At 36.2% G+C, this 24036-nt stretch overlaps 1 protein-coding gene across 1 annotated transcript in view; it reads left to right on the forward strand.

The window, feature by feature from the left end:
• Sol1 (CUB domain-containing protein Sol1) overlaps positions 1 to 24036 on the forward strand; it is a 276393-nt gene that overhangs the window by 92319 nt on the left and 160038 nt on the right. The window contains exon 3 of the mRNA XM_028308406.1: positions 12341 to 12413. Coding sequence (XP_028164207.1) covers positions 12341 to 12413 — 73 coding nt within the window. The remainder of the gene's footprint in view (positions 1 to 12340; positions 12414 to 24036) is intronic.

Below are 24036 nucleotides of genomic sequence, written 5' to 3' on the forward strand. Positions count from 1 at the left end.
TATATAAAAGAAAGTCGTGTTAGTTACTCCACTTATAACTCAAGAACGGCTGAACCGATTTAGCTGAAAATTGTCAGGGAGGTAGTTTAGAGCCAGGAGAAGGACATAGGATACTTTTTATCCCGTTCGAAATTAAAAAAAAAAGTCTGCTTATTTATTGCCATTAAGGCGGAACAAAGTTCGCCGGGTCAGCTAGTCAATCAATAAAGTTCAGACGATAGTACATCAAGCTAGGCAATAAAGTCTCTTATGTTGTTGGTTGTTGTAATAGGGGCAATTTTGCTGTTAACTATAGGTACCCAAATAAAACTGACAAAGGTGACTGAGGTTCTTCCGNTTTTTCCGCCACTTCTTCTCAGCACCCGTCCATAATGTTGTCCTGAAGTGGTAGTAGAGCATGCTATATTTGGGACGTGTTTTAGTGCCTTGAAAGGGGCCTGAGTATTATTTTGAATTTGAATTTTTTAGGGCAGGTATTTACATTCAGGGCATACAAATACTTAGGTAAGTTTTTTCTGTAAATGGTTTTTAAATGAACTTCTTTATAAAGAATAAAGTAAATCCATTGCTCCAGATAAATCGTTCACTAACTTATGCAACGGTTCTTTACATTATTAAATTAAGATACCATCTTATTAATTAACAACAATTCATTAAAACACCACCTACGCGTGTAACCATATCTCCCAAGGCACGTCTACCAGACTAATTCAAATTAATTAAACCATAATACCAATCTAGTATAGGGTAATCGATTATGGCCCCGGGGCTAGGAAACGTTTCGTCTCAATTAGAGAGACTGACAACTGGCTCCTAGAGTATACGTACGTGTTCATGTCACTGAATTAGTTTAGATTTATGATAGTGACGGCATTGTTTGATTCGCTTTTTAAAAGGGAAAAAGTTTGTTGAGACTTTTTGCTGGCTGGAATACTTTAAAAAATAATATTAAAAGGGTAATGAAGACTGCGAGGTGCAGCGCGGTGTATTTATTTGTAAAATGTAATTTTAACTTTTTGATTGTGTAGAGCAACTTCAAATAAAAATATTAGTGACTTTTTGTAAAATTACTTAGGCTGGGTTGAACCATCTTACTTTAACTTTGACAAACGTAAAAAATATGTCAAACTCCATACAAAAAGCACCGGTTATCGTTATAGTTATGGTCAAAGTTAGGTGGTGAAACTCAGCCTTACAGTCATGTTTGTAAAATCTTACGTTTGTAATATGAGGTTAAAATTAAAACAAGCGCCTATTTGTTCAGTAAATTACAAATGAAAGGAACTTTTCAATTGTTGTGTTTTCATCGAAGTACACCTATTTTGTATCTTAAGATACTTAATGAACATTTTACGGTCTTCCTTGGTTCCAGACAAATTTTTATAAATGCTATTTTCATGCCTACATCCCTATTATAAATATGTCCTTAGAGAGATAATTATGGTATGATATCTACGTTAATTAGCCTCGACTTTGATTGGCTTCTATTGTCCCAGGGAATTGTTACAAAGATAATACGAATTGCGACATTTAGTAATTAAGCACCTCCTAATTAAGAATCGGTATCTTTCGGGGAAAATATTAGCTGTTGATACATTTATTGAAGGTATTTATAAAATATATTTTTATTAGATAGAAGACAGACCACAAAAATAATTTTAAAGAAATTCTTACAGCAAGTTTAAATTTAGATAACGTGTTTGAAATCTTCTTTAATCAATTTTACAAATTAAATGAAAGATTACCCTCGTAAATAAGGAAATCCTTTCCTAAAATGTTTATTGCTACCTACTTAATTGAGAGGGATTATTTAATAATGTTTTTCATTGCCTTTACAAGATTAAACCCTTTATAGCTCCACTCATGTTGCTGTCCCTGCATCGTCTTGGCAACGCCATGGCGATAGCATGGAGTTGCTACGGTGGTGGAACGTAGAGCTCGGCATCATCGTTATTTGGCTTTATTTATTTGGAAGATTGACAGATTCCAATAGCGCTCACTTTGTTCATGAGTTTTGACTAGGAAGTTAGTTTAGTTGGTAGATTTTTACCCCGCTTTGTGATAAACTTAGTATACTTATAAACTACTAGCGGCCGCCCGCGACTTCGTACGCGTGGATCCAGTTGTACCCCCTTAGTAGTTGAATTTTGCAAAATCCCGTCTTGGTGAGCACCTACGTTCTAAAAGGAACCCCCATGCAAAAAGTTTCTGAGATTTCGTGATGAGTGAGCCAGTCAGTCAGTGACTTTTCGCTTTTATATTCGAATTCGGAAGATAATAATACTGGACGATAGGCTATAAAAATTTTAATTTCTACCAAAAAGAAAGTTCTAATTAAAACAAAATGTTCAGAAATGGCTTTTACTCGTAAAAATAGAAAAAATCTGTGTCATGAAAGAATATTAGCGGGTTCCGTTTCCAAAGTTTAATAAACCTTTCCTCCGCATTTAAATCCTCCATTTAACTTTGTCCCGGCATAAGTCCGGGATTAATGGGAAGACACTGGAGTAGTCTTGATACCGTGCCCTTTTTAATCAGGATTAGTTGCACTGAATTTAAATTAAAACGGCTAAACGATTAGTTTATTGTTTATGATCTTAATTATTTGTGGGAATCAAATTGAGATTAAGGAGGTTAATTGTATAATTATATCGTTTTAAGGTTCCTCTTGAAACGCGCAGTCTTTTTTATGTACTAACCAAAATGGTTATTAACTCTTTAAATTGAGCTAGCTCTTGATTTAGGTAAGTAATCAAAATTACTGCTTGACTCACTCCTGCCCTACAGCTTGACTTAGCTTTTGTGTATTTTGGCCTGTGACAATAAGTCTTTCCCACGTCTGATAAAATAACATGAACATTATGGCCATTTTTTTTGCTTTCTATAATAGACGTAGCGCTACAACACTAGTTCGAAGAAATATTTTTTATTTATTTCCTTCATACGGGTATTGGTGGTGCAATTACTTCTCTTCAAACGTAACAAGCAAATAGACTGTTATAAAATGTGTTCGCAAACATCAAAGTTTACATTCCCATAGATACCTCTACATTTACTAAAGCGGTGGCATATGTTCAGAACGACCGATGCAAGTGACGACGTGTATGTGTCAACTAAACGGCACTTTGATTTACTATCTCTGCAGTTTGAATGTCTAGGAAATTCTTTGAATATTTGGAAATATTTTGAAACTGTATAGTGAACTTGATGGATTTATTGTGGGATCGGATCGATATGGGTCCAACGATAGTTTAACTCCCCCGGGACGAACTTGACCTTCACTGGTTTGTTTTTATTGGCGGTCTAGCTATAGATTCTGGCTACACAGGTGTTGCAGCGGTGGGAACGAGAGGTGGGAGGGAATAGCCTGGTGGTCAAACTGTTTGTTGTTTTTTGGTACTTTATTTCGGACGTTTGGTGTAGTGGTTCGGAACGGACTAGGGTATTTCTTCGGAGGCAAAATTTTCGATGTCTTTGGGTATAGTTCTGTAACCAACTAACAAAATGGCATGCAATTTTTTTTTTCGTATAGCTTAGCTTTATCCCTATCTGGCGCAAATTACATTTTTGAAATAATTGCTGTCTTTATACAAAATAAAAATATTTGAAGTATGATTCTCTGATTCATATGGTGTGTCCGTTAGCCATTTTCCGGAACAAAATGGTTGATGTAGCATTTTCCTTTTGATATATCAATATAAATTAAAATTATTTCGAAAGCTAATGAGTTGTCCTTCTACAAAAAAAATGTGTCATAATTTTAATTAACTTAGTGTGTACGCAAAAAAATAAATAAGCAGTGTCCAGCGTAAAATACTGATTGATATGGCGTGAGCTGTTCTTGACCATAACTGGTCAGGTTTTAATCGTGTGAGTCTGGTTTCTAGCGTAGAGGCAAGCCCATCTTGCAACGGATGAGCTAGAAGGCAGACGTGGAGCTGGTTGGCTTAGAACCCGGTGTGACGAAGGCAAATACTTGATTCATCTGTGCTTGGTTCAGGTGGCATACTGATTACAATGCCTACTCTATAAAATTATATTATTGCATTAAAAATCTAATCTGTCTTTCATGTGATGCTTTTGGGTTATAGATTCATGTAGAAAAATGACAACACTGTAGTCTGTATGTATGACGAGTTTTGCTCGATTTTAGGCAAAAAACTGATTCATCTGTGCGTGATTCATATGGTCAGGGCCCTATATGAATCATAAAATAAATTAGTTTTTGATCTATCAAGCACCAAAAAAGTGTTTCTTAGCTAAGAATGACATCCCAGACTGCATCTCACTTAAGACCAGGTGCGATTGCGGTCTTGTTATGAATAAAAAAAACATTATCATTTTTACACTATGAATAATAATATAATAATAAATACACTTTATTGCACACCAAACAAATAACATAACAGAAGAAAATAATAAATAATGTATGTGTTTAGACAGTAAATAAGTTGTATATTCTGTTAAGCTAGAAACCATCACACAAGCATATTTGTTGCTTATTTTGTGGCTGAATGGCGCTGTATGAAATTGCCCAACGATCATTTATTTTTATTATTATTTCAGCTACACTTATGGCGTCCATAGCACATAATAATATACTTCTGAGCATAGGCCTCCAATGATTTCGAGATTAACTGATTGCCATTGCCACAACCTCTATAAGCTCATCTCACCTTCTTCACCTTGTGGGTGGACGTCTTAACAACGATAGCTTGGATAAGTGATACAGCTGGGTAGAGTCATCTAAAATACCTTAGTGCCATAAGATGAAAGTCTACATCCAGTGTGTTATCAGTGATGACATATTGTACTGAAAAGCGGCCTCTCACTATAGGCTTACGAACCACAAAGTTGCATAGAGTACTATGGAGTGGACTATGCTTTTTTTTATGCAATCGAATCTGAAATGAGGAGATCCGTAAACGATCTAAAGTCGCATGGTGGCATAGTCCGATGTTTTAGCAAGCTGGAGTGATAATGGACAGGACACATAGTCTGCAGAACTGATAGCCGATGGGATAGCAAGTTTCTGGAGTGGAAGTCACGTGCCGGAAAGCTCAGTGTAGAACGTCCACCCACAGGAAGGCCGCTACCAACCGGTCATTATAGAAATCATTGGGGGAGGCTCATGTTCAATAGTGGATTTTATGGTTGAAATGATTATGATGATGACAAAATATAATGGATGTATACTAAAGTTTCAAAAAAACTTTTTTTTCGAATTATTGTGGAATTCGTTGCATTTATTCTCGTAATATTTTGATAACTGATATTTTTTTCATAACAAAAGATCATTGTTTTTGTTATAATATGATTACTTTCTTAATATAGAGCCAATTGTACATAAAATTTTTAAATTTTATTTCTATTTTTGATTAATATGTAACAAATTCTGATTCATATGGGCACAAAATATTTGAACGTCGATATCATGAAAACTACTTTACAAAAACGAGTCCCTCATCCAAATATATGTTATTGGGTGTACCTATTTTGATATGAGTCTATGTCACTGACCTAAAATTGAATTTGAAATTTGTCCATATGAATCAGCCGAAGAATGCAATTTCGAAGAAGTGCCCACTACTATTCCGACAGGTCCCGGGTTCGATTCCCGGCCGGGCAGAAATTTAAATGATGAATTTTAATTTCTGTGATGGGGCTGGGTGTTACTACCTATGTATAATAATATGTATGTATTTACAAAAAAAAGTACCTATTTAAGTATGTTTATATCCGTTGTCTAGTACCCATAGTACAAGCTTTGGAGTAATTTTTGGTGTGATGAGCACGAGAGTTGACCCAGTGATATAGTATTCAAAGGAGGCTATAAGTTCCGTCGACTGCTGGATTATTCGAATCTACTTCTAACACTAGCTTACTTGGAGGGGCTGGCGGTGGAATTTGTACCTACAAAAATACTAGTTTTAAAAAAACCTGTAATCAGTAAAAATTTATTGATTATGACCCTTTTTTAATTAAGTGGCATAAAGTACAAAATCGATTGCACGTTAGTAAGTAGTAGTAGTTTCTTTTTCAAGCATCCTAGCGCTCCAAAACATAAACACCAAGGACACATATTCGGAGACATATGGCCGGAACCCGGTGCACGTAGGTGTGTCAACGGGACGGTTTGATTTACGGGACAATGGATCCCTGCGGCTAACATGCTCTGCTCTAACTCGCTTATGACTTAGTGCAGCTGAATAATACCAGTTGTTCAGATAATTTAGACGAGCAATAATAAGATTTGATTTTAGAATATTAGGTTTATAGATTTACCAAGTTTGAATATAAAACACAATGCAATCAAGTTAATGGTTCGGATTCGGTCTTTAAACTCAAATTTACGTTAACACCTACTTAATTAAAGTTACGAAATGCAAGTAGAGTTAATGACAACTGCATTTCGCTTTTATAACTGGAATGAATCCCTTGAGTGCCGTGTAGTTTCCAACTAACTTAGTTCATTAAGAATAGTGTCACTTTTTACTAGAGACGTAGATATATTTTCATCCTAGACTGCACCTCACTTAACATCAGGTGCGATTGCCGTCAAATACCTGCCTTGTCATACATAAAAAATAGGACTTCCAAAGGTAAAACCAAAATTGCCACATAGAATTCTAGACCAGACATACAACAAGTACGAAAGGTAATTTCACCATTTGTTTTTAACTTCGTTATCTGTCAAACGTAACGGTGTACATAAACTTCGTCGCGTTCGGTCTGAAATAAAACTAGAATTTGAACTGGTAGCTGCAACACTTTTGCCGCACATGCTCCTAAAGTTTGTTTAGAACTAACTCTGTCTAGTAAAAATGGTCAAGATAAAATATTTCCGATTTCCGAATGTTTTGTATGCGTACGAAATGTTTACTTGAGAAAGTTTTATTTTGACCGGCGGCGTCATTAAGCAATGTTAGTTAAGTAGGATTAATTCATGTTTAGACTAAGACAGAGCGAGATCAGTTGGCTTTTTGATAAGTAATCAAATAAATACTTTTTTTTACTTTACTTTACTTTTCTTTCCTTTAAATAAAAAATATTAAGCCGATCCTTATGAATCTCATTAAGTTCATAAAAGTTACTAGGCTAACCAGTTGAATATTTTGTATACTTTCTTCCATTCGGCCGTTTGGTGTAGTGGTTCGAATCGGACTACTATTCCGGAGGTTGCGGGTTCGATTCCCGCACAGTACAAACATTTGTGTGCATGAACATATTTGTTTGTATTGGACTGGGTGTTTTCTATGTATAATATGTATGTATTTACAAAAAAAAAAAAAGTATATAAGTATGTTTATATCCGTTGTCTAGTATAGTACAAGCTTTGCTTAGTTTGGGACTAGAAGCGCAGTGTAAAATGTCCAAGGATATTTATTATTTATATTTATTTATTTTAACTTCATATTATCTTTCTTTCTAACTTAATATGAAAAGCAAGTACTTAAGATACTTCTTTGAACTTAATAAAAAGAAATTTTAAGGTACCCCAACCATAAATCAGAAACTAAACTAACAGTCTTGAATACCGACCACTCCCAGAGAATAGTATCAAGTATTTACTACCAACTAAATACATACTTTCCTCGACCCATAAACCGGAGAGCTACGTAAACCACCCAGATTATTCATTGAAAAAACCATGCTCAAGTCGGGATCTCGCGAAAATAAATTTAATTTTTCATTGTGCAGCACAAAGGGGAATTTTAATGCAATTTAGGAGATGCATTGTACCTGAGTGCTCGAGTTTTTAGTACACGACTTAAAATATGAAGGTGTCAGCGTAGGAGTGAATGGAGAAACAGGAATTGCGGGGCAAAATAGGCTTTAGCTTTGCGACACTGGATTTTTGCCTGAAAAAGCGAAATATTATGAAAGGTTTCTCTCAGGCATGTGGCGTTTTCGTGTTTTTAGTGAGGGGTTACTAAAATGTTGTTACATTTTAGATTAAAAGGTGAAAAAAATGTGGTAGGAATTATTACGACAGCGATGGCGTAATGTTTCGCACTGCCTACATACTTCAAACTGAACGATTGTATTTCGTGGTCTAGTGAGGCATGTTGTTGAAAACCATATTTAAGTTATAGTCTAGATCAGTGGTTCTTAACCTTTAAGTCACGAGGGACCATTTTACCAAAGGGTTATGCCCACTTAGTATGGGACCTTTGGCCTGAGGTGGACAGACATTACAGCATGTAATTTGTTATTTATTAAATAGTCTATACCAGTAAGAAACAGAATATAAATATCATTTTGTATCCAAGTCCTTAAAAAAATTTTTTTGGGCTTAAGACTAGAAAGGTTAGATGCAAAATAAAACACCATTTTTTTATTATTATTATTTTAATCTGACTCATGGGTCAATAAAATATTGTCTAGGAACTAGGCAGGTGGAAATACATGTTCCTGATACCTTGCCCAGCTCAAAAACCACTAAATTGTCATAACATGAGCACAGCGACCTACTGTTATTCGGCCAATATAAGGGCAAATGAATCCTCGTCCCATCATGTGTTTGTTGGGGCTCCACAGCATATGTAGCAGCTCGATCAGCTCACTGCCATCAGGGATGACATATTTGGTCAGATCCCCGCAGCTGAAACAAAGAAATTAATTATGGTATCATTCAAAATTCATTCTTTAAGATATTGAGATGTGATGTCAATTTTTATCTATCAGTNCGTAAAGGTAGCAGGGAAGCGCTGGACGCAGGCCGCTTCCAATCGATCAACATAGAAAGCATTGGGGGAGGCCTATTTTCAGCAGTGGACGTCCTATGGCTGAAATGATGGTGGTGGTGGTGGTACATATGTATACTGAAAATGTATCATTAGAAATCAACTACTGGGCCTAAGGAGATAAAAGGAGGGTTGGAAGTTTATATTATGTTTAAAGAAAGAGAGTTGAAATTTAAAATGTATGCGCTATAGGTGCTAAGAGCGGATTTTACGAAACTCCACCCCTAATGGAGTAAAACGAGGTCCACGCGTACGAAGTCGCGGGCGGCCGCTAGTTATAACATACGTTTATTATACAATATGAACGTTATTGAAATGAATTTATATCATATAAACTTATATAAACTGTCACGCACCCTATAAAATATGTTCGCAAACATCAAAGTTTACATTCCCATATCTCTACATTTACTAAAGCGGTGGCATATGTTCAGAACGACCGATGCAAGTGACGACGTGTATGTGTCAACTAAACGGCACTTTGATTTACTATCTCTGCAGTTTGAATGTCTAGGAAAATCTTTGAATATCTGGAAATATTTTGAAACTGTATTGTGAACTTGATGGATTTTGTGTAGGATCGGATCGATATGGGTCCAACGATAGATTAACTCCCCCGGGACAAACTTGACCTTCACTGGTTTGTTTTTATTGGCGGTCAAGCTATAGATTCTGGCTACACAGGTGTTGCAGCGGTGGGAACGAGAAGTAGGAATAGCCTGGTGGTAGTAAGTCAAACTGCTTGTTGTATTTTGTTACTTTATTGATTAATACTTGGAGTATTTTTTGTGTGTTGAGCACGAGAGTTGGCTCAGTGATATAGTATTCAAAGGATAATAAGATGATAAGTTCCGTCGACTGCTCGAATATTCGAATTTACTTCTAACACTAGCTTACTTGGAGGGGCTGGCAGGGGAATTTGTACAAAAATACTAGCTTTAAAAAACCTGTAATAAGTAAAAAAATATTGATTATGACCCTTTTTTAATTAAGTGGCATTAAGCACAAAATTGACTGCACGTTATAAGTAGTATTCGGTAGTTCCTTTTTCAAGCACCCTAGCGCTCCAAAACATAAACACCGAGGACACATATTCGGAGACATATGGCCGGAACCCGGTGCACGTAGGTGTGTCAACGGTACGGTTTGATTTACGGGACAATGAATCCCTGCGGCTAACATGCTCTGCTCTAACTCGCTTATGACTTAGGCCTCAGCTTCGAGTTTAGCGGGCAGCGGGGCGGGAGCGGCGGCGGCGCGGGAGCGCACTCCTTCTTTTGCCCACAGTAAATCGAGCGTTAGGAATAAATTTGAATCGAAATAAAATTGTCGCCGTTGTTCAGACATTTCGTTTGCGAATAAAAACAAATATCTCGACAACACAACCCCGAACACAACACTTCGCCGCTAAAGCGCCGCGCGAGCTGCCCGCTTGTTTCGAGAACGGGTCTGCGTTGCCCGCCCCCTTCCCGCGCCGCCGCCGCTCCCGCCCCGCTGCCCGCTAAACTCGAGGCTGATTCCTTAGCGCAGCTGGATAATACCAGTTGTTCAGATAATTTAGACGAGCAATAATAAGTTTTGATTTTAGAATATTAGGTTTATAGATTTACCAAGTTTGAATATAAAACACAATGCAATCAAGTTAATAGTTCGGATTCGGTCTTTAAACTCAAATTTACGTTAATACCTACTTAATTAAAGTTAAGTCAAGTAGAGTTAATGACAACTGCATTTCGCTTTATAACTGGAATGAATCCCTTGAGTGCCGTGTACTCTCTGACTAAAAACTTAACTTAGTTCATTGGGAATAGTGGAACTTTTTACTGAGATGTAGATATATTTTCATAATAGGACTTCTTCACAAAATAAAATATGTTTTGAAGTCATGACTACTCAGTTACATTTATTTTCTAACAAGCTTTATCTAAAGGTAAAACCATTGCCATATAGAATTCTAAACCAAGCATACAACAAGTAGGTACGGAAGGTAATTTCACCATTTGTTTTTAACTTCGTTATCTGTCAAACGTAACGGTGAACATAAACTTCGTCGCGTTCGGTCTGAAATAAAACTAGAATTTGAACTGGTAGCTGCAACACTTTTGCCGCACATGCTCCTAAAGTTGGTTTAGAACTAACTCTGTCTAGTAAAAATGGTCAAGATAAAATATTTACGACTTCCGAATGTTTTAAATGTTTACTTGAGCATGTTTAATTTTGACCGGCATCATAAAGCAATGTGTAAAGCAGGATAATGTTTAGACTAAAACAGAGTGAGATTGGTTGACTTTTTTTGATAAATAAAAAATATTTAGCAACCTAATGACTCTCATCAAGTTTATAAAACTTCCTAGTTATTTAACCGGTTGTATAAGTATTTTGTATACCTAATTTCTTCCATTTTTTTTAACTTCATATCATTATTTCTAACTTAATATGAAAAGCAAATGTAACTTAATGTAAAACTTAATAAAAATCAATTTTAAGGTATACCCCCAACCATAAATCAGAAACTAAACTAACAGTCTTGAATACCGACTACTCCCAGAGAATAGCATCAAGTATTTACTACCAACTAAATACATACTTTCCTCGACCCATAAACCGGAGAGCTACGTAAACCACCCAGATTATTCATTGAAAAAACCATGCTCAAGTCGGGATCTCGCGAAAATAAATTTAATTTTTCATTGTGCAGCACAAAGGGGAATTTTAATGCAATTTAGGAGATGCATTGTACCTGAGTGCTCGAGTTTTTAGTACACGACTTAAAATATGAAGGTCAGCGTAGGAGTGAATGGAGAAACAGGAATTGCGGGGCAAAATAGGCTTTAGCTTTGCGACACTGGATTTTTGCCTGAAAAAGCGAAATATTATGAAAGGTTTCTCTCAGGCATGTGCCGTTTTCGTGTTTTAGTGAGGGGTTGAGTACTAAAATGTTGTTACATTTTAGATTAAAAGGTGAAAAAAATGTGGTAGGAATTATTACGACAGCGATGGCGTAATGTTTCGCACTGCCTACATACTTCAAACTGAACGATTGTACTTCGTGGTCTAGTGAGGCGTGTTGTTGAAAACCATATTTAAGTTATAGTCTAGATCAGTGGTTCTTAACCACGAGGGACCATTTTACCAAATTTCTGTCTTATCAGGGACCACTTTTTTTTTCAAAGTCCCATGAAAGGGGAGATCGATTTCTCGCCCACTGTGCGCCGTTTGCGTTGTGTTGACTCGACTCATCACGCCACGTCACTTGTTTATTACGATGTCTTCGCGGACCACTTCGAATGAATCCAGGGACCACCAGTGGTCCGCGGACCACCGGTTAAGAACCACTGGTCTAGATCGTTTCATCCACGAAGACGCGCCCCACCAATTTTTGGTCGAGGGAAGCGCGGGGTGCGGGGAGTTTGATCCGAGCAATCCGAGCGTTATTATTGTTAGTGTGCGTGTGCAGTCATGGATAATTTAGCGTGAACCAATAACACTCAAACATTAGCGGAGGAATGGTGGGCGCGTCTTCGTGGAAGAAACGATCTATACGCTACTAGTAGCTATACCTACTGTGTTTTAATCTGTATTTTTTGTTCCAGTTATCAGCAACTCTGCTGGTTCTCCTCCATCTATCCATGAACGTCGTAGACGAGGGACACGCTGTCAACCCAAGTAAGTCAACGAAAATAAGTTTTGTTTTCTAAAATAAGACCTAATTGTTTATTTATACATTATACTCACAGACTGAGAAATGTCACTGTCAGACTCTGACTACTAAGCCATTATTTGTTGTCTTAAGGTAAGTATTGNGAGTATAGACTAGCTTGAGCAACAGAACTTACTTTACTAACTATTTTACTAACTTTACTTGTAACAGAACAATCCTTTCACGAACCAAACGTCGTACCTACATTTTACCTGTATTGTACCATTCGTCAGAACGTTACATTACATAGAAATGCTTTAGTCTATACTCACCCTTATATGAACGAGTAAGCTTTTGCGATGCGAATGTAGATTTGAAAGGTGCTTTAATTTTAACTTTCCCGACGTTATTAATTAAATGTTATTATAAAAAGTTTAGGCGTAGATTTGAGTGTATAGTGCCCGTTTTCACCATCAATTCCTATTTTTTAAGTGACCCCTATGACAACAAAATTCATAAGATGTGTTACCATAGGGGTCACTTAAAAATTAGGAATTGATGGTGAAAACGGGCATAAGTTCCATAATAAAACATAAAACTTTATTGAAAATAAACCAATTCGTTGCTAAAGAGCAATGAAACTCCGAGTACGTTCAATAAATAATTGAAACGCTGACGATAAAATAAATAAGAAATTAAAGGTTTCCTTTAAAAATAAAACCAGTCCATAAAAGCGACTGTAAAGTATATTCTCGAACAAATCTTTGCCGAGAATTCGCTTTCAGACTTAAATGGGCCAAGTCTATGAACTTAATTTAGTTGGAATGTTCATAATGGATAAAAATCTCAGGCAATGTATAAGCGTGAGTAGCTTAAGTTCCTGAAATTATTACGCCGTCTTAACATCCATCTACATAATTCATTGCGTTATTGTTGAGTTTGTTAGTTGTATTACTTTTGTATTTGGCACGTTCATAGTCTTACTGATTATTTATTATTGGAGCTAGAAGTTAGAAGAGTTTCTGGAAGCTTTTGGAAATTCTACTTGCTTTTCGGACTTATGACTAAACTGATCCTACTTTAAATATCTCTTGCAATGATTTTGTAACAGATAAGTTGTTTATAGAGTACTTATTCTCTGAAGCCAATTCCAGACCAAAGGTGATTCCATAATACGTCATACTTTGTTTTGCACCAAAAATTTCGGATACATGTTGGAGTACCCATGTCCAATAAAAATGTCAGATTTAAGAACTCTACACGACCTTATTTCCAAAATATATGTGACGGTTAATGTGATAAATTAAAAATTATTAATAATAACCAGCTATTATGAATAATTACTGACAGTCGCGGTAAAAGTTATAAATTAATCACATTTAACAGTGATTATTTAATAATTCAACCTTAGTACTAACAAATTTCATAAAAGAGAACAAAATCTTGTGTACGTGCTCGTGTACAGCCAAACTTTTAAACGTTTTGATATCATATATTAATATAATTTGGCATAATGAGTTTGGAATCTTTCTTGCATAATATTACCTTTCCTTGATACCTATAACATAGTATTTTGATTTAAAGTGAAAAATAGGTTAAAGTGCGGCGGGGGTGGCCCTTGGGCTACCCCTAAGCCGCCTATTTAGTTTTATACACACATAAATGACCTCATATTAATCACATTTACCAAATCATGCGGTAATTATTCATAATAACCGGCGATTATTCATAATTTTCACATTTATCACTTTGACCGTAACATATTATATTATTATGCCTATAAAAAACAGAATTTTTTTTTAAACTAAGGCAAACTTACTATAATATATCTGTCAGAACCATTCGCCTCATAAAGCTGTTCCATGAATTTGGGACGTGCAAGGTCACCTAAAAATACATTTTGTACGGAGTTCGTGAGGTACGAGTAACACGTTGGACGCAATATTTTCAGAACCATCACATTAAATTATCTTGATTAGAGAGCTGCTCAGTGTACCTAGTTAATGTTTACTTTTATGAGAAATACGAGAGCTGTTATTTTTGGTTGGGTCCAAGATCTTACTATTTTATATGCCAGGACTACATTTTAATTGACGTCCAAACTGTAGATGATGACAAATGTTTTAGTATCATAATAATAAATTACTTATTAGATAACCCCTAATTACTTACAAATTATTGCGTTGCGGTCTTGGACGAATAGTGGTTTATTCGTCCAAGGTTGCGGTCCCTCCTCCTCCCATCATCATTGTAAAAAGGATTTGTTCCTTGTGACAGCAATTCAGGTGAGCACGATGTAGGGATTGTAATAACGGGCGTCGTTTTTATAAATCACCCTTTTTCAAAAAGTAGGTGACATCTTATGAAGTTGGGATAAGGGCTATTTCGCAACAACAATTGTATGGACTGATGTACTTTTGTCTGTACGTGTTAGGCCTAGAGCTCATGCAATTTCTTATTTTATAAAGGCTCTTTCAAACTCCTTTCATTTAGGTATGAATGAAAATTTCAATGGCTGAAATACAATAGATGCTCTAAAAAATCTGCAGGGATATAATTTAAAACTAAATGTTAACATTCGATTTTTTGTATTTAAAAGACAGGAATCGCATGTTTCGGATATTAAACTCGCCTAAACGCCAATAAAACTAGTAAGCGCCGTTTAACCTTTTCCTCGCGGGCCGTTTGCGGTGTAAATGCCAGTGACAACTAGGCCTTAGGGTGAACTGTTCACGAATAATACTTACCAAAATTGTGTGTCAAACACCTAACGGTTTAGTTGTATTCAAGTAAACCCGCAGGTGGGGTCACCATGCGTCAGGATTTTTCAGGAATTTTGACCGAACTTAGAACCCATTCGAGTGATTCCTTGGTTTGAAAATTTTCTTAAGACAGCCACATACCGTGTACCGGAAAACGCAGCGTGAGACGTCCACCCACAAGGTGGATGGACGCCATCTTAAAGGTAGCAGGAGGCGCTGGACGCAGGCCTCTACCAACCGGGCAACATGGAAAGCATTAGGGGAGGTCTATGTTCAATAGTGGACGTCCTATGGCTGAGATGATGATGCAGATGATGAGCCACATAAATCTACACTTTCCTCAAGTTTGAACTAAGTTTCATTTAACAAGTGTGAATTACGCGGGGTATTATCCTCATCATTTCAGCCATAGGTCGTCCACCAGCGAGCAAAGGCCTCCTCTAATGATTTCCAGATTGTTCTGTTGGAAGCGGCCTGTATTCAGTAATTATAATTAGTCAAAAATATACTATAAAGCGTGTTTTTCATCAGGACTTTCCGTGCATATGGTGACCCTACCCGCAGATATATTGCTGCGGTCCCAAATTAGGTTACCAACGCTCATGGGTGACCGCCACGGCATTCCGTGCCTGCCACAATGGGAGATTTATATGACGTATGTATACGCAGGGTTGTTTAGCTAAAACAATTGTTTTAATTAATGATAAACATATAAATCTGACGTAATACTCGGCGTGTGATAACGAAGTTATAATTTTAAATTACGTGTTAAACATGGTTAGTTTTGAAGGGCGATGATTAGGATGTTCTCAACCTTGAATAAAAGTAAAACGTTCTTAAACTGCGAACTTATTTGTTTAATATTACGCAGAATCAAGATACAAAAGGTTAATTAAATACCAAAGAGCATTTCGCGAAAGTCAACCATTGGAGTCAAGCAGAATATTATGTTCTAAGTACCTAAAATTTGTGTTCGAACGAAACCTATCGATATAATATCTTTTTATATCGATAGGTTTCGTTCGAACAAAAATTTAGAAAAAATCTTATTAAATATCTAAGCTAGCTAAATAAATAATCAAAATACATTTTAAATTATCTCCTTACTCGCGTGTCAAAGTTCCAACTATACAGGGTGTCCAGAATAAAATATTCAAACAGTTGGCTTTCGAAAACATAATAGCTTTCCCGCACGCACATTAGCGAACTTCCAAAAAGCTCCGTCAGAATCGTCGGAACGGGATGCATTTTTCAGTGGTGAAAAAACAAAAAAACTTTTATTCGAGTGGTTCAGCGGGGGAACCGTTTCAGCTTTTTAACAGGTTAATGTTCATCACAGGAAACAAGGGGAACTGGGAAAAAAGGGAAAAAAGCAAAGTGCTCTTTGTAAATACAGCGGAAAGCTTTATACAGCTGCTGTTACTGTTTTCGGCCGTAGTTTTGAGTGGGGGCGACAATCTCGTTGAATGGAGTGGTGAAATGAACTAGTGGGATACCTATTGAGTTTTCACTACGTGTTATTTTTGATGGAGAGTTTTTAAACTCATCTTTTGTGAATTATAAAACTGAGGATAGTTTGAGTCGTGATGGATTGGTGGTTTATCTTTTTACTAAATCACAATATAACAGCCACTATGGTGCTGATCCCATATGTGTCGTCAGGACTCGAGACTTATCTCACCTCTCGTTTCATCCGCTGCAATTCTCACATTGTCAGGATCCATATTTTGATCGATAATTAAACCCAAGCAGGGTATATTGAGCAGTCCCCAGGGATACCTTAATAATATTGGAGCCCGCAACGAATTTATTCAGAAAAATAGTTCGAAGTCTAAAGTTGGTTGTATGATGCTTCAATTTTTGTCCACGCTGGATTTACGTAGGTACTTATCTAGTGTAGGTACAGTCAACCCCGAAAATGAGCGCACGATGCCCGCCTCTGAATAATGCATGGAAATGTGGCACACGGCTAAATAACGCAGTCAATAACCACGGATTGAGGGCACGAAAATTAACGTCTGCAATTTGATGGCAATGGACGGTGACAAGCGGTAACAACAATATGGCAGAAAATGAAATTGCTGGTCATTTAAAATTGTAAAAGTTTCACGCTGTAAACACCCTGTATGTTATAAGCAATAAAATCCCACAGCCTGCTTGGTTGAGTATTCTCTCTATCTTTGATGCCCAGGTTAACACAAACTATTTTCCGTGTTACTTAAAATTGATCGTATACTATGTCTAGTATCGAATAATGTAACTTTATTATATCGTAGAGTTTAATCAACCGGATGTCGCAAGTTATGTTAAACCTATCATTTGAATAATAGAGAATAGAATAATGTTTTAGTTAATAAATACGCATGAAGTTTTGCGAGTACCTTAGTTTTCAGGAAGATCCTAACGGTTAATTGTGATTATTAGTTTTTCTAAAGCATCCTGTCTCGAGCACTTTAATTAATCAACTCGGCAAATAAAGCGGACCAATTTATTAAAGCTTTTTATTATACAACGAGTAATACTCACCCCTTTCATACTTTTTGTTGGGTTAGAAAACAGTCTTAGCGTTTTCCAGTTAGCCATATTTTTCTAATTTCGCCGACGATATTTTTTTGCTGCGTCAAACACAGCGTTATTTATTTGATTTATGTTCGAGCTAATTGCTAGTTCAATTCTTTGAATATTTTGAAGCTTAATTTCATAAAAAATTCGCAATTAAGTAAAATGTTATTTTTTTCCGAAAACCGTTACATGAGTCACAGTTTTATTTTATTTTAATATTGTAGTTAGTTATTCCTTCCTAACGATCGTAACGCTTGTACTCGTAGAATATGAAATGTAGTTATTTTGTTCACGCTCCATATAAAACCTCGTTTCATCATAATTTACATTAGGTGTGATTGAGTTCAAACGCAAATTCGATCTTTTTGTGAAAAAATAGCAAAAAAATATCTCGCCTTTCATTTGTTTACTACCACAATACGCCCGCTCTTCCAACCTCACTCATATTCAAGCAAAAAGTCCCCAAGCAGGCCCCGGTGTTCAAAGCTGGAGAAACCTGGCCAATCCAATGATCCCAATTAAGAACTTAAAAGGGCCTTATTACGTCTCCGCGCAACCGGCGATGCGTGAAGCGGTGTCTAAAGTTAAATGTACAAGGGAGGAACGCCAGATATACATGTATGTAATGGGATTTAGAACATACATTTATAAGAATAGGTAACTCTAGCAACATTTATTACAGCAGAACATAAAAAGTATAGAATGACGAAAGAAAATTCATCAAAACTGATCGTTCCAACCAAATGACGTCCACAGCTGGACAAAGGTCTTCTCCTTGAGAATTTCCAATGACAATGACCGGTCCTACGCTGCCCGCATCCTTCAACATATCGCTTCAGTAACTTATGTTTTTAAAAGAAAACTATAGTTTTTTTAATTCACGCATTAGGTAAATATTGCTTGCTAGTAGGGTTACGGATATCTGTGCTTTAGAATGCAATTTGCAATAGTTGTCCAACACGGTTCTTTCATGGCCGCACAGTTTACATCGAATAAAGAGTAATAAAAAAATAAAACTTGTTACTAGACGGCATTATAAACGTAAATCAAGCTGTTATGCCTTTACATAATAATGCTATACAAAAAAAAAAAATTAAACTGCCTACATCCAAAACTATCCGAAACTTTTGAATCGGTTACGGTTACGGATATCCATAACAACACAACTTGTTAGTTGTAGATTCAACTTAGTCCAGCGGCAACGGAGTTCTAACAAAAGACTCTTGAATCGGCAGTTCTGTTGACACTAACACCTTTTTATCCTGTTTCGCGTTATAAACAACGGTAATCTTTATTTGTTTGTATGATGGATGTGGTTGTCTATATGCGATTTTTGCTACAAAATGGCATTTATACAGCCGCAGAAGATGCCACAGTGTCTCCTTCGATGTGCTACCGCCTGTACCTACGTAATAAGTGTTTACTACGACCACTCTCAACACAAGTTTAATTAACTGTTTTATCTAACTGTGGTAAATGATGCTGGTGTTGAATTTCGATAATATTGGTATATTATTACTATTTATTTGCTACTGTACTTCAATACTGTTTTTTTATCTAAATAAATAAATAAAAAAAAATCGTCTAAGTAACGAGTATCAAAATTACTTCCATTAAGTATCCAAGATGGCTTTACAGCAGGTCATTAACCCACTCAATCGTACGGATCTGGAGCAAGTCGGTATGTGTTATTGGGCCAGTAGCCAAAGTAATTAGCCCTGGAAACAGATCTCGGAGATGAGCTCTAAGTATTATGTACGCCAGCTGTTACAATGTAGGTACATCAAGATCAATGCTGTGGCGTTTTATACGGTTGTTATAAGAGCGATTTTGGTGCAAAAATTTAAAGATACGAGTGAGTGATGATGTCTACTATACACTTTTAAATGGAGATAAATCCAAAATTCTTTTAGCAGCCTTTAAAAGTTAAGAGTCCAATTACGATTGCGTAAAACGCGCAATAGTTGAAGTAATATTATAATCTGTGTGCTTACCATGAGTTTACGTTAGGTGTGCACGCTAACGAGTATGTCAAAAATTTATATGAAGATTTTATTTCTTAAAAGTAGCTGTTAGGGGCGCTGCAAAATATCATCATCATCATCAACAGCCCTTTACAGTCCACTGCTGGACTATGAGCCTCCTCCACTATAGTGGAGGGTTTTGCCATAATCCCCACGCTTGGCAGGCGGGTTGGAGATCGCAGTTTAAAAGATTGATGTTTTTCAGAGAGCGCTGCGCTGCAAAATATGTCATACATTATAATGTCATTTTTTTACGCAGTCGCTAGCGAGCACACCTAACGTAAACTCATGGTAAGCACACTGTAATGTGGATAGATGTCACTAATCGAAAACAAACAACGAGAACTTTTTTGTAAAGTAGATTTACCTAGTAGGTGTAGGTAACATTGCTTCCAGTCTAAGGTCTGCAAAACTACATTCATGTTCCCATCAACATCCCTTTCAGACCAAACCTTGCCAATCACAGATGAATTGAATTGGAAAATCTAACTCTTTTTCATATTCCAATTGGGCACTACCGTATGACGCGGAGTCTATACGTGATGAATGCTCCGGACAAGCCGAGTCACGTCCTCGGCAGTTTTTAGCCGGATTGAGGCTTCGTCACATGGGATTTAGTTGACAAACTGTTAGCTTATGGCAATTAAGAGGAGTTAACTTCAAGTTAAAACTTTTGGTGGAAGTTATGAATGTAATTAGTGATGGAAAGGATCCGGATAGTTTGACCGGTTTCTTGGAATATGGGATGGCAAATAGAAGGATTTATATGGACAAATAGCCTCTTCTCATTATTCTAATATATGTCGAGTTTGAAATACTTATACAGTGTGAGTCACGTTAAAGTGTACATATGAAAATAGATGAAACTAGACCTATTTTTATCGACAAAAAAGATGTCAAAAAATTTTTGAGATTTTTTTTTTAATTTTTATCGAATTTTTTTTCTTCCAATTACTTATTGTAAAGAAAACGTAATAACTTTTAAACTAAGCGGTATATCCTGATAAAATAAAAACAGTAATAATGCTAAATAACAGGCGATACTAAAAAAATACATAAAATACACAAAAAAAGGCCAAAAAATAATAAAAAATGATACTTTTTAAAAAAAATCTGCTAAAAAATTCGTGTTTTTTTGGTTATTTGATAAATTTCTCCAAAAAATGCCCCTATAACCGGTGGTTTTTATTACTTTGTATTATTTTCTATCGTATTACCTTCGTAAAACCAAAAATCGCATGTCTCTATCCCTATCACAACGTTTGCAATGATTGTTTGAACTAAGCCTCTCCGGGCGCGCCATTCAACGCTTCGTTAACAACGAAACTGAAAATGGCTCTAGATTTGTAATTTTGATAGAGACAAGTTAGATTTCAAATAAAAATAAAAGATTTCGAAGTAAAATAAGCCTTTTAGTTAAAATTAAAATTGTCTCTACCTGTAGCGGAGAATAATGTTGTGGCAAGCCTTTGTTCAAACGATCATAGCAAATGTTGTGATAGGGATAGAGTCATGCGATTTTTGGTTTTACAAATATAATACGATAGAGAATAATACAAAGTAATAAAAAACACCTATTATAGGGGCATTTTTTTGAGAAATTTATCAAATAACCAAAAAAATACGAATTTATAAGCAGATTTTTTTCAAAAAGTCTCATTTTTTATTATTTGTTGGCATTTTCTGGGTATTTTATGCATTTTTTCAGTATTGCCTGTTATTTAGCATTATTACGGTTTTTATTTTATCAGGATATACCTCTTAGTTTAAAAGTTATTACGTTTTCTTTACAATAAGTAATTGGAAGAAAAAAAATTCGATAAAAAATTAAAAAAAAATAAAAAAAAAAATTTGACCTCTTTTTTGTCGATAAAAATAGGTCTAGTTTCATCTATTTTCATATGTACACTTTAACGTGACTCACACTGTATAATCAGATCCTAGAACTGGTTTAAGCCTAGCGCTGCTGTTATCAGTATTAACCAATTAATTTCCTATGAAATTGCTGTAATTAGGTTTATAACGAATATTTGCAGAGTGATTTGGGAATTAAAAAATCATAATTATTTTCGTTTCAATTCGTCATGTCACAATACCATTACAATAAAGAGTTTTCAAAAACCTGTCAACCGGTATTTAAACGAGAGTCAACTCGAGAGTCTTGACGATCTAACACTCTGGCTAAGTATTTTATCAAATTAATGTACTAAAAGCTACTTCAAAATTCTGGATTTAAATCGCTGAATAAGTAGTCATGCCTACAAGTACAGCGACAATGCCTATATGTATAACTAGTATAACTTGCAGACATATTACGGCAGAACTATATTTCATCTACGTGTATCCAACTCAATAAATAAAACAATATCACGTGCCGTGTCGTGTGTCGGATAAAACAAATGAATGTCCATAGCGCCGCGAAGTATCGCGCCTTTGGGAGAAGATAATGTAGGCGGCGAGCGTTAGCGCGGAAACGCGTAGGTGTTAAATAATTTAACCCATTATGCTGTCCCTTTTTACAAATGGACGTTTTAGCTTTGTGAATAAAAATTGAGCTAACCGATTCAGTTATACGAGACATGTCGGGCATATATCACATAAATATTTCTGTAATTGAATATGATATTTCGCTCTAATGATTTCATTTAGGCCGTATACAGAAAGAAAGCTGGAAACTTATAAGCGCTCACTGGCGCTTGACAACGCTGATAACCCGCGCAGGAAAATATATTATGTATATTAACGCGCGCCGATAAGCACTGAACGGCGCCGACAAGTTTCAACACGCGCTGGTCAGCGCTGGACGCTGCCATATATTATAATACCATTCAACTTGCTTCCTTCGTGAACGAACGGACCATCGCTGACAAGCGCTGGTAAGCGCTTATAAGTTTCCAGCTTTCTTTCTGTGTACGGCCTTACAATGTGCAATGTTGGCGGCGTGCTCAGATGCCCTCAATGTGCGAGGGGGTTTGCTGCGAAGATCGGCTTCGTAAGCCATCTCCAGGCACACCAGCGCCGCCAAGACAGCTAGGAGTCGGAGTGGTCGCCTTGGCCGAAATCTGTTGGATGGATCATCATCATCGTTACAATGTACCAACCAATCAGCATCTTCCAAAATGTTTTAATGTTCCAACTGTGATAGTTAGATCTATAGGCACCCTAAGCTCAAACTTGTTTTTTTTGTTATTATTGTTTTTTTTAGTTTAGCGAGTCGCTTTTGTATTCGTTTTAAGTCTCTTAAATAATATGTAATTTAAAAGAAAACCGTCTGAATGTTGTGCTTACCCTTAAGTGACATATATATCAGAAATGTTATCTTCATAAATGTTAATCATAAGAGTATAATATATATGTTGTTGGTATGCCATATAAATAAATAAATAAAATAAATAAATAAAACTTAGCAGAGATGATGAAGATAATTATACGACTGCTACACTACTTGTGTGTACTTAGTGAGATTTGAATCTTCAACTGTAAATAGCGTTGTAGTTCATAACATAAGTACTTAGGTGGTCGACATCATAAAAATGCCATTACGTATTATGTGTGCCATTAGGTACGTGCCAGTATTATTGAATAGTTTACGATAATTTTTATGTTATGGTACCCATATTGTTATTTATAAGAGCTCAATATCACCACGCGGCTCATGCCTAAAGCGTACCCTCTGTTTCTTTGGACACATTATGCGGTCTCCAAGGCATTGTCTGGAGAAACAAATTATCTTGGGACAAATGGAAGGCAGACGTGCTCGGGGCAGGGCACCGACGAGATGGTCGGACGCGGTGAGGAAGACGGTGGGCGGGAGTTTGCATCGTGCGATCCACACAGCTTATGACCGCAGTCTGTGGAGGAACACTATCTGTGGTCGCGATCCTCATCAGTGAGAAACCGAGGAAGAAAAAGACCCATATTGTATAATGACCATGATTTACATGAGCCAATTCAGTAACTTTGCATATTTTAAGGTACCTTTATAATACGATTACATTAAAGTTTTAATACATTGCGTATTGCGTACCCACTCTGGTGTTCTTAAGTAACTCTTCGTATAATCTGTTGATAAACAGAACTCAGTTCCAAACAAACAACTGCGAATCAACACAGCGATTGTTAAACTTTAGAAAGTTATTAAATTAAGGATTTATTTAATTTGGTAACATAATAAAACGAATCTGAGTAAATGAAGATAAGTTTGTCTTAGAAAATTACAAATAATTTATAAAACGGTATGAAATGTAACTAGGTTTTGTTAGTACAGAAAGAATTTATTTAACGATTCTTGCTTTATTCAA

The sequence above is a fragment of the Ostrinia furnacalis genome, unplaced genomic scaffold (genome assembly GCF_004193835.3).
Source record: "Ostrinia furnacalis isolate ACB-3 unplaced genomic scaffold, ASM419383v2 OfSCF2419, whole genome shotgun sequence".
Lineage (NCBI taxonomy): Eukaryota > Metazoa > Arthropoda > Insecta > Lepidoptera > Crambidae > Ostrinia > Ostrinia furnacalis.